Source organism: Argiope bruennichi, chromosome X2, assembly GCF_947563725.1.
Source record: "Argiope bruennichi chromosome X2, qqArgBrue1.1, whole genome shotgun sequence".
Classification (NCBI taxonomy): domain Eukaryota; kingdom Metazoa; phylum Arthropoda; class Arachnida; order Araneae; family Araneidae; genus Argiope; species Argiope bruennichi.
In genome coordinates this window covers 51087767-51100014 of record NC_079163.1, presented here as the reverse complement: position 1 = coordinate 51100014, position 12248 = coordinate 51087767, and the positions used below count along the sequence as shown (strand labels likewise).

The 12248-nt window shown below is 33.9% G+C and overlaps 2 protein-coding genes across 2 annotated transcripts; both read left to right on the top strand.

The window, feature by feature from the left end:
• The first annotated feature begins 6872 nt into the window (after window positions 1-6872).
• On the top strand, window positions 6873-7688 carry LOC129959754 (uncharacterized). Its single transcript, XM_056072646.1, has one exon. The coding sequence runs from the start codon at window positions 6873-6875 to the stop codon at window positions 7686-7688; it is 816 nt and encodes a 271-aa protein (XP_055928621.1).
• A 78-nt stretch (window positions 7689-7766) lies between these two features.
• Window positions 7767-12248, top strand: LOC129959753 (uncharacterized). The gene has a single exon (XM_056072645.1). It carries the CDS (start codon window positions 7767-7769, stop codon window positions 12246-12248), a length of 4482 nt encoding a protein of 1493 aa, XP_055928620.1.

The window sequence follows — 12248 nt, the reverse complement described above, 5'->3', positions numbered from 1 at the left end:
CAAACGCTTAGTGGCTAATTCTTTGTTGCTTTCTAACTCTGGATATCTACTTTTCCATGGCAAACATACTTCATATCACTTGTCTTCATTTCTCTTAATAGTTTTACGGAAAAATTCAACTGTTTCTTCATCGGCTACTTGCCTTGATTTAATTTCTACAGGATCTCGTATACCGATGGCATCTAGACTCCATAATTCCGTCAAATCTAAATTGGCAACATAAATAATATTCTCCAAAGATTTTGACTGTTTCGTTTGTTTACCTTGAAGTGTCCATCCGAGTTTTGTTTTTATGGCTACTAAATTTTTATCAATGTGTTCAATTGATCCCGTCAGCAATACACCAAGGTAATCTGCTCCTATTAATAAATCTATTTCAGGAGTGTCTTCCCCTGTATCACTTAATTCTATATTTTTTCTCTTCAAAATGGGAAAAATTTCAGGATTACTTACACGAGGAATAGCACCACATATTTTCTTTTCATCTAAAACGGAAATGTTGTGCCTGAAATTTGAACACAAGCTTTACAACGTAATGTTATATACATTATGGGACCTTTGTTTAGTTTCACTGCCCCCCAAAAGTCCATGACTTAACATTTCTTGATCTACTGGTTCCAATCCTAGTTTATCCACAATATCCTTTTTTATGAAAGATCTTTGAGCACCGGTGTCGAATAATCCTCGGATAATTAAAGATCTGTCTTTATTGATGATTTTCACCAATACCGTTAACAATAATGTAGATGAATTCCTTGGTGACAAGAGAATCTTGGCATCTAATTCAGGTGATGGATTCTGTTTTGTTTGATTTATATTTGGACACATAATACTATGATGTTTTTTCTTGCATATAATGCACTTCAAATAGGCCCTACAAATCTTCGAATTATGACCTGGTTTCAAACAAATAAAGCACGCACCTTTCTTCTTTAATATTTCTTTTTTCTCTTCCAGTGACATATCAGGAGCTTCAAAGCATTCTGTTGTATTATGAAATGACTTATTACAAAATATGCATTGCTTGTCATTTTTTTCAGCTCTTTTCTTTTCACTAGATACAATACAAGCTGCCGTAGGAATTTTATCTTTCGGTTTAATTCTTTGAAACTCTTGATCCTTCACAAAACCGGATCGAGCAAGTTGTAATCTCTCATCACTCTCGACTTCCAATCGAAGAAATTCCAACAAGTTTTCCAAAATATTCGGCTTGACTTTATTTTCAACTCTGCTACATGTTCGTTCCCACTCTTTTATAAGATCTTCTGGAAGAGCTGACTCTACTAATGGATACAGCATTGCTTCGTACTTTTCAGATGTCACTCCTAATGTCTCTAATGCTCTTAACTGGGTTTCTAATTTATCATAAAGAGCACGTAAAGTGAAATTTTCTCCATTCTTTGCTTGCGTTACAACAAGATTCAAAAGTTCACGAACATAAATTTGGATCAACAACTCATCTTTAGCAAAACGCGATTTCAATTGCTCAATAGCTTTAGTATAAATCGCGCCCGACGGCGGAAAACTTTCTACTAAATCTCTTGCCGATGAACCAATTTCCATCGCTTGCAAAAGATACTGAAATTTATCATCCGAATCAATAGTATCATCATCGTGAATTTTTTTGAATTGTCCCCAGAATCCAAGCCAGTTCTTTATATCGCCGTCAAAACGTTTTAATTCCAACTTGGGAAGGCGAAAAGTTCGTTTTGTTTCATTTAATACACAGGAAGTATCACTATTTTCTTCTTTCGTAGCCAAAACAAAATCGACTTTCGTTTTCAAAGCAATCCACTGATCGCGATAATTTTCCACTATGTCAAGGTCATTAGAAAATTCTTCTTCTTGAATATTTTCCATTTCGGACCATTTTACTCTTATTTTTTCATCTAATTCAAATAACCTTTCAGCTTTATCACTTAAAATATTAAATACCGGTATCAATTCAATTTTACTTACCGGTTCCGTTTTCACAGCATTTTCAACTTCTTTCAACGATTTGGAAATAATCGCCTGAGTTGTGTTCTCTCCCGTTTTAGATAATCCATAGTCCTGTCGCGGACGCCAATTTGTAAAATATCTTCAATAATTACTATGGATGTGATATGAGAGAACACTTTATTTGCGATTATTTACATAGCAAAGTTTCGAAAGCATATTTACATCGAGAAAGCGAAATCTTAATTAATTACACTTTTGAGCTGAGTTGAGTTGCAACTAGTATGACGCTTACAGTCTACACTTTTAAAAATTAATTTTTTTCTACCCAATTAAATTCAACCTTAAAAGTACTTTAATTTCCAAACTGTGTTTCCCATGCTTCTTGGAATCTAATAGCTGTTAACTTTTTTAAACTGCTTCCTAAGTAATTCTTTAGTTCCATTACCTGTTTCAATTCTAAAACAGTCAGTTCTCTGAGCTGTTAAAAGATTTTGTACTTCTTTCACTCTTTGTTTTGTTTGGCGTTCTAACTGGCGAAGCTTTGTCATGTTTATCTCCTATGGTCATGGCTTGCTGATAGCAATATGTGAAAATTACATTTATGATTCATTTTGAATCTTTTGAGTTTAAAGTAAGTAAATTTATGGCTTTTTTCTTTATGGCTGCACTTTCTTCCGAGACTCAAGAAAACAATGTCATTCATCTTATGCCTCCTTTCAGTCTTTTTATGGGTCCAACAATTTTTTATTTTTATTTTGATGATTTTATAAATTTTTTAGAATAAATTTCAACAAACTATCTAATATTCTGTACATGATTTAATTTAATAATTTTTGGTGAGTCGGCTTGTAGTGAAGATGAAAGTTGAATATTAGTGTGATGTAGAATATATGGCTCTTAATCAAATAACTACCCATATATGTTATACTAAAGCACGATTTATAATGTATTATTCAACTTGACTGAAGCATAAATCTAATAGAAAATATTCAGTGTCAGTATTTAATATATTTATATTATGCATTGCAGAAAATAATTTTAGATTAGTCATTTTGCTTGAAGTCTGAAAAAGAGAATCAATATGATTTTTTTTAACCTTGTTAATCTTAGAGATATTCTCAAAATCTTTTATCAAGAATGTGAACCGAAAATAAGCAGATGAGTTTCAATGCTTTCTTCATTTTTAGAGGGTTCTTTTTTTTTATGTTGTTAAATCATGAAAGTATTGTATAATGTAAATGCTCCCAACAAATATTTATTTTAAACTGTGAGAATAAAATCATAATAGATAAGATTTTAAAAGCTCAAACCAGGAAGATCAAAGATAGGATCCATGATAATTTCATCCAAAATAAAAATAAAAAGATTGACAGTATTGGTAATAAATATCACAACATTTATTATATTTGGCTTATGTTCGTTTTAAAATAATGTAGTTGCTAAGATCTATATTTTTGACACATAGATCATATACCAAATTTCATCCATATTGTTGCTGTTGGGTTTGAGATATAATTTCTTAAACTGTACCTCTCCTTCCCGCTGTTACATAAAAGGGGAAAGAGTCTAAAATGTGGAGAATTATCAAAATCTTAAGATAGAATTTTTTAAAATTATAACAATACCTTTTATTTGCATATTTTATCTACAAGTGCATATTAATATCATATTTATTTATCTGATATATTCATATATCTAATTCTGTTTGTCTTAGAATGTATACTGGTCTCTTTTTTACCATATTCTTAGTTTGAAAAATTCATTTGGAAAATTTTATGCTTGATCCTCATGGACATGAAAAGACATCTAGCATTTGTAAGTTTGGAAGCAAAATCCTCAAAACTGTGCATGTGTACTGGATTTGTATTGCATTCCAACATTCTTTTTTCTTATAATAAAAAACAATGCATGAAGGTAGTTTTCAAAATATTGTAATCAGAAGCTTGTGACTCCGGTACTTGTGATAACACATAAATACATTGCCCTGATGAAAGTTTCAAATCTGATTTCCATATTTTACTAAGAGTTTACAGATTGCCATTACAGTATAGCATAAATTGACCACCAAGAAAGTTAATGAGTATTCAGCATGGTTATTTAATGGAGTAGTTGAGTACTAACTTGATTGCCCCTGGTTCAAATTCCATTCAGGATAGTTTTATCCAAGGACTGGAATTTTAATTCTAAAATGTTCCAGCTATTTATCACTTATATATGTTCTAGAAACTTCTATTTTTGGCCGTAGAAATCCAGAATTATTATGGAATATTTCTCCAATGTTAGATGCTATATATTTTTGTAAAAAATATTGTGGACAGATTCTTTTATGTTCCAAGATGCTTAAAGTCAATAAATTTTCTTTATTGTGAAATTGCTTTGGAGTTCTTTACCTCTTTGTTATGACATGTCTAACTCCCAAGTTGCTTTTTTCAGAAAAGAGATCTATAAGATTATAGAAATGCATTCCATTAATTTGTGAAATCTTTTTTTTTTTTTTTTTTTCTGTAGGATTTTTAGCAAATAAACCAGCTGCAGTTAATTTCAGACTATATATTTTCAGTAACTCAAAACTCTTAAATCACAAATTCTCTAAATTCAAATATATCAAGTTGGTCTGGTATATGTTCCCTAATAAATGGATTTATCTAAATCAAATTAAAAACAGAATTTTTCTTTAAAGGCATTATACAATTAAATTAGTGAATTCAAATAATATAAACATACAAAGAATTTTCTACAGATGAAAGATTTCACACATTCTGGAACTGAAGATCATACTTACTATTAATAAAAACTCAAAAAGTTAAATGAAAATAAAATGAAATGAAATGATAATCACATGCGAATCATACTTACTTTAATTGAGTTTGGTAAGAAAACATAAATGATAGTCAAATGGTCTCAAAAATATCAATTTCAGTGTGAAAATTTAATTAAATGGTACATTTAGTAGATAACAAATGCAAAGAGAAATGTATGATTGAATATTCTGCTCAGAAGAGGAAAAAAAAGACAAAGAAACAGTCAGCACTGTAAGTGAAAAATACAAATAGTAATTAGATGGAAATTAAGGGGAAAAAATATATAATTTTGCAACATATCCTACTCTTGCCATAGAGATAAAAATAATTTTGTTGAAAGCTCTTTTAAATTAAATATAATAATTTTAAAAGAAAGAATACAATTTAAAACCCTGAGCTCAAAAAAGCCAATAAAAAAATATTAAAAAAAAATCTGACAAAGTTTCCAAAATGATTAAATTAGAGACAAAAATGACAGATCTAGGGAGGAGTTTAAATTTAAAATTGTCTATAAAGTTTCTCTCTAAAAGTTAAAATTCTCTAATTCTAAAATCAAACACACGTGAAAAATAAATCAAATTTATTATTCAAGAAAAGAAATCGTTCAAAATATTCATTAAAATAAATAATAAACAACTGTAAGAATATTATGATAATCTTTTGTACTACAGTTAAATCAATCAGATTGGTCACGACAAGAATAAAATAATAATAATGTGTGAAAAATGTTTACAGTATTCTTTCAATTAAATTACTTTCCTGTGCATATAAAGCCAATACAAATATTAAATCAATGATATTATATATATATATATATATATATATATATATAGTCTAATTATTAGCAATTCAATTGAACCTTATATATGCTTTAGAGAAACTAAAATTTATATTGCATTAAAATAAAGTGTAACTAAGTTTTAGTAAAAAAAAATACCTAAGACTACATAAACTACATATTACCTAACGAATATCTTGACTTGACACAAAGGAGATTAGATTTGGAATTATGTAGAGGTACTATATACAAATATTATTTTTGTTGTATCTGAAAAAGAAAACCTGCGATATATAAATTAAGAAAAATTGACAGAAATCTAGTCATAGTATTTCATAAGAAATGATTCAGGTGTAAATAAAACACTATCCATGAAATGTAGACTTTCATGTATAATTTCAAAATATTACTATTTCGATTGCAATGCATCTCATATCTAAATTAATTTAATGAAAAAAAAACACATAAAAGCTATTGATAAATAATTTTCCAAATAAGCCCGAAAAATCAGAAATTCCTTTAAAATATGCGAGTTTACATTTGCTAGCGAAGAACCATAACGTGCTGCCATCTATAGAACAAAAACATGTATAAAAATAGAATTCTGCATTCGTGCTGCGATATCTAGAAGTAAAAGATACATAATTTATTACTGCATTTGTGCAATCGTCTATGACGCAAACTCAGAGATGAGAATTTACTTCTGTATTCGTCTATAATCTATAAAACAAACACAGAGATAAGAATTTATTTCTACATTTGTGCTAACATCTATGATACACACACAAAGATGAGAATTTACTTTGGCATTCGTATTACCATCTACTGGCAAAAATTTGAAATACAAAAAAAATTTTAGCGGTGTGTTTTCAGTTTTATCCAGAGATAGAAAGAAATGTAATAAGTCGTCCGAAAAAATTAAGGATATTAACAATCTGAGGTCTTTATGTAGTATTCTTTCACAGAAACTTGATATTGTGAAACGATATTCAGGCTTCCATTAAGATGCAATTACTAATAAGATAAAAGTCTATTTGCAATTCATATCTCTGTCTAACAGCAAAAGAATTAAATAATAATGTTGTAGAAAACTGACTGGTTACGAGATTATTCAAAAAATCTTTATCTGAAGGTGACAGACAAACTTGCAAAAAGGCCTTGCGAATATCAGCAATAACTCCAATTTTTTCCAACCGAAAACGATATAAGATATTTGGTATCAATTCAATCAAATTAACTCCAGTTTCTAAACAGTCATTGAGGCAAGGGGCACCTTTCTATCTGGCGTCCGCGACAGGACATCTGCTACGATTCGTGTAAGTCATAACTTTTGAGCTTGTTATATTTTCGTAATGGAGAAACTAAAAAATTCTCGAAAACAGTATCGGAGACTCTTTACGATTGCTCATAGTGATTTTTTGAACTGTGAAAATGAGTTGACTATCGAAGATAAAATTTTGAAATTAAAAATTGTAGAAGAGAAAGCGAAACTAATGGTAGCGAGTGAGTACGAATTTCGAGAACCCTTTTTTTCTTCTGAAGAGACTGAAGAAAATATCAATAATGAAATCGACATTTCAGAGAGCTATATTGATAAGTGGCGAATTTTAGAAAATAAATTACATGATCTTTTGGATGAGAAAAAAGAACATTCTTCGGCTTCTACTGTTTCCGGAGCGGTGAGTACTACACCGAACAATTTATTGCATTATCCTAAAATCAATTTACCCACTTTTGATGGAAATATAAGGAACTGGTTGTGTTTTTGGGGACAATTTCAAAAAATTGATAACGATTCCAATCTCGATAACCATGATAAATATGCTTATTTAGCACACGCTATGGAGAAAGGTTCACCCGCTGACGAGTTGATTAAAAGTTTTCCCCCTGGTGGTGAAAATTATGAAAAAGCGGTTAAACAGTTGAAGCTACGCTATGGCAGAGAAGAGTTGCTCGTCGAGGTTTACGTGAGAGATCTGTTATCTATTGTACTATTAAAACAAAAGTTGCAAAAAATCCCCATACCTAAACTGTATGATCAATTAGAAACAAAACTAAGAGCTTTAGAGACTTTGGGAGTGACCAAGGATAAATATGCTGCAATGTTGTTCCCTCTAGTTGAATCTTCTCTCCCTGACGAGACTTTAAAGGCCTGGGAGCGATTCTGAACTACACATAGACGAGTGAGTGAGGAGGTGACGTATAGTTTAACAACCGAGGAAAAAGATACCTCTTCATGTAGGAAAATGCCAAGTAATGATCTAGATCGGCTTTTAGACTTTCTTCAGGATGAAGTGGAGGGAGAAGAGAGAATTGTGTTAGCCTCCCAAAGTTTTGATCAACCTAAAAAATCAAGCTTTTCCAACAGTCGTCGAGAATCTAACGAGAAGAAGTTTCAAACAAGAGTATCATCAGCAACTGATCTTTTGGCCTCTAATCTCAATAAGAAGAAGCTTTGCATTTTTTGTACTGAGGAACATAATTCATGGAACTGTAAAAAAGCTTCTAAACTGACTTTGCATGAAAAACAAAGTGCTGTAGAGAAGGCCCGTTGTTGCTTCTTGTGTTTGAGAGAGGGACATGGAGTGAAGACGTGCCGTTCCAAGTTCAACTGTCAATTATGTGGGAAGAAGCATCATTTATTTTTGTGTAGAGCATTGTCACCAGAACCCAATTCTTCCTCTGTCCCTACAGATATTAAAGTTCGAGAATCAATGATACAACACGACGAAGCTCTGGCCAACTTGTCTAAATGTTCCAATGTTTTCCTACAAACTTTAACCATTCTTGTGAGAGGAGAAACCACTAAACGTAAAGCTCGAGCCATCATTGATTCTGGATCTCAGCGGTCGTATATTCTGAAAGCAACAGCTGAAGAAATGAATTACAAGGCCAAAAGGAGAGAGTATTTACAACACTCATTGTTCGGTGGTTCCAATACCTCAACCTGCCAACATGATGTATATATGATATATTTGTCAAGCGTTTCCGAGGAGTATAGCTGCCATTTTGAAGTGCTCGGACAGGAAGTGATTTGTGACTCAATATTGTCTAGAAAACGAGGGTCACATTTTAAAGAACTTAGAGATTACAACATTCATTTGGCAGAAGATTTGGATGATCCGATTGAAATTCTCATAGGAGCTGATGTTGCAGGAAAGCTGATTACCGGAAACCATCTCCAACTGAAAAATGGAATCACTGCCATTGAAACAAAGCTAGGTTGGACGGTTATAGGAAGTGCCAATAGTGAGAATACAAGCTTATTAATCACTTCAATGCTCACGACAAGTGCTTGCATAACAGATTTGTGGACTCTTGACTCTCTTGGTATCACAGACCCATCTGAAAAGAAGACGGCGATTGAATTACAAGAAGCAGCGAGGCAGCATTTCTTAGACACAGTTAAAATAGAGAACAATAGGTATATTGTGAGTTTACCTTGGATTGAAGATCATCTTCCACTTCCTGACAATTTTGAACTTTCTGAGAAGAGATTACACAAAGTTGTAAAGAGACTTAAAACCGAAGGACTGTTCGAAGCCTATGGAGCAGTATTTAAAGAGTGGTTGGAAGAAGATATCATAGAAGAAGTGACTAAAAACGAGGTTAATCTCCCTGCACATTATTTACCACACCGTCCTGTTTTGAAGCAGAATAGTACCACCAAAATCAGACCTGTATTCGATGCTTCCGCCAGACAGAAAGGTGCCCCTTGCCTCAATGACTGTTTAGAAACTGGAGTTAATTTGATTGAATTGATACCAAATATCTTATATCGTTTTCGGTTGGAAAAAATTGGAGTTATTGCTGATATTCGCAAGGCCTTTTTGCAAGTTTGTCTGTCACCTTCAGATGAAGATTTTTTGCGTTTTCTGTGGATTGGAGAAGATGGTAAATTGAAGTACTTTAGACATTGTCGTGTAGTTTTTGGTGTGTCATGCAGTCCCTTTTTGCTTGGAATTGTTATTATGCACCACTTGCAAGAGGTTTTAAACCATCAGGATAAGAAATATCCAGAGAGGATGGTAAAATTATTAATGCAGAGTTTTTATGTGGATAATTGTGTGACAAGTGTGCCAAACGAGAAAGAGCTTGAACTCTTCATTGAGGTTGCGACCAATGTCATGGCTGAGAGAAGTTTTCAACTAAGAGGCTGGGAGAGCACATGTTTAAAGGATAGAAGCGCTCCTGTCACGAATGTTTTAGGATTACAGTGGGACAAAGGTCTGGATACTTTGGGTATAAATATGAACAGCCTGAAGGAACTTTGTGTAGAGAATGTGACGAAGAAAACTATTCTATCTGCAGCTCATCGTATCTTCGATCCTATTGGTGCAACTTGTCCTGTTGCATTGTTTCCAAAACTTCTGCTACAGAAAACCTGGGAGCGAAAATTGAATTGGGAGGAAGAAGTGGACTCCAATACTAGAGAAGAGTTTCTGAAGTGGATGAGAGACATATTTCATCTCGAAAAGGTGCAAATTCCTCGACATTTAAAAACTGGTGATGCGAATGAGAAATGTTCCTTGCATTTTTTCAGTGATGCGAGCATGTATGCTTATGCAGCAGTAGCTTTTCTTCGAGTTGAGACGAGTGAGTATGTCAAAGTTCAGTTGTTAAGTGCTAAAGCCAGAGTTTCCCCAACGGGAAAGAAGAAGACCACTATTGCAAGACTAGAGTTATTGGCTGCTACAATCACTGCACGCCTTGCCTCATCTATCACAAAAGAGATCCCACATGAAAAAATCTATTTGTGGTCCGATTCAACGACAGTGATAACTTGGATAAAAAGAGAAGATGCTTGGAGTACCTTCGTACAAAACCGTGTTGCTGAAATCAGAACTTTGACTTCCAAAGAAAATTGGAGACATGTGCCTGGTTCCTTTAATCCTGCCGATCTTCCAAGTAGAGGTTGTTCTGCCAAGAAACTAGTGCAGTCCAAATGGTGGGAGGGCCCTGATTGGCTATATTTACCTGCTGATCAATGGCCATTCTCAGATGTAGTAGTCAATGAAGATGAAGTGCTGAAGGAAAGAAAGAAAACTCTTGTGTCTACCCCCACTGCCTGTTTGAGTGCTCACGCCATCGAAAACGTGAACACGGAAGAGCCTGATTGGTACTATAGTTACTTTTCCCAATATGAGAAAATTGTGCGTATGATCGGCTGGATATTGAGATTTTTTAGAAACTGCAAAAAACCAAAAGAATTGAGAAAATGTGATATTCTGGATGCAGAGGACTTTGAAGAAGCGGAGAAAATAGTAATAAAGATCATTCAAAGTGAAGCATTCATTAACGAAAAAGACGAGAAATTGAAAACTTTAAGAGTTTACAAAGATGAGGATGGCATCATCAGATTGAGAACAAAAATTGAGTATCGTGAAGACAGCCATTCTTTTCGAAGACCTGTAGTCCTTCCTTCTCAACACCATGTTGTGAAACTTTTAATAGTTTCTTTTCACAATAGACATGGACATGTGGGGACTCAAATGCTACTTAACCTGCTGAGAGAACATTTTTGGATCTTAAATGGCCGAAAAACTGTGCGATCGATCATCTCAAAATGTGTTATCTGCAAGAGGCATTCTGGAAAAAATTTAGATGCAGAGCCAGCCCCAATTACCAAAGATCGAATCAGAGACACTGCTGTATTCGAAATTGTAGGAGTGGACTTAGCTGGCCCATTGTACTTGAAAGATGAGAAAAAGACTTGGGTTTGTCTTTTCACATGCGCGGTGTACAGAGCTGTACATCTTGAGCTCCTATCAGACATTTCCACTGACACATTTTTGTTGGCCCTGCGCAGATTTGTGGCAAGAAGAGGTAGATGTTCAGTTATCTACTGTGACAATGGAACAAACTTTATTGGTGCTAGTAATTTGCTCCGTTCTTTAGACTGGAACCGGATCGTTGAGAACGGAGCAATACATCGCATTAAATGGAAATTTAACCCCCCTACTGCATCCTGGTGGGGAGGTTGGTGGGAGAGGTTGATTCGTGTTATGAAAAATGTACTAAAGAGGGTGTTAGGTCATGCCTTTTTGTCATATGAGGAGATGATTACGGTTCTCTGCGACTGTGAATCGATAATCAACTCGAGACCTCTCACCTATATTTCAGAAAGAGATACAGATTTTGTTCCACTGTCACCATCATTATTCCTACAAGACATTAGAGAAGTTGGAGTGCCCGACTGTGATGCAGCAGATCACAAAAGCCTAAATAAAAGGATAAAATATCGTCTTGCTTTGCAAAAGGACCTTAGGAAAAGATTCAGGTCTGAGTATTTAGGCTCGTTAATTCAAAGGCCAAAGCTTCAAAATAAGTCGATTATTTCTGTTGGTGATGTTGTTCTTGTAGGAAACGATAATCAGAACCGTATCAACTGGCCCTTGGGACGTGTGACAGAAATCATCCCCGGAAAAGAGGGAATTACCAGACTCGTGAGACTTAAAACAGCCCGTGGAGAAATACTAAGACCGATTCAACGACTGTTTCCATTGGAGATAACTTATGATGTGGCTAAGGATGTCAGAGCTAAAGTGCAACAAGAGCAAGTTACTCCTAAAGTGCAACAACAGCAAGTTACTCCTAAAGTGCAACAAGAGCAAGCTGCTCATGAAGTGTCGCAGACACGAGTATTAGATCCTGAAGGTCCCATTTCAGAAACTGTCAAAACTCGATCTGGAAGAATCGTACATGGACCAAAAAGACTCGATTTGTGA

What these genes read in the sequence shown, in the direction of transcription:
- LOC129959754 (XM_056072646.1), top strand. Translation starts at nt 6,873, where the DNA reads ATGGAGAAACTAAAAAATTCTCGAAAACAGTATCGGAGACTCTTTACG.
- LOC129959753 (XM_056072645.1), top strand. Translation starts at nt 7,767, where the DNA reads ATGCCAAGTAATGATCTAGATCGGCTTTTAGACTTTCTTCAGGATGAA.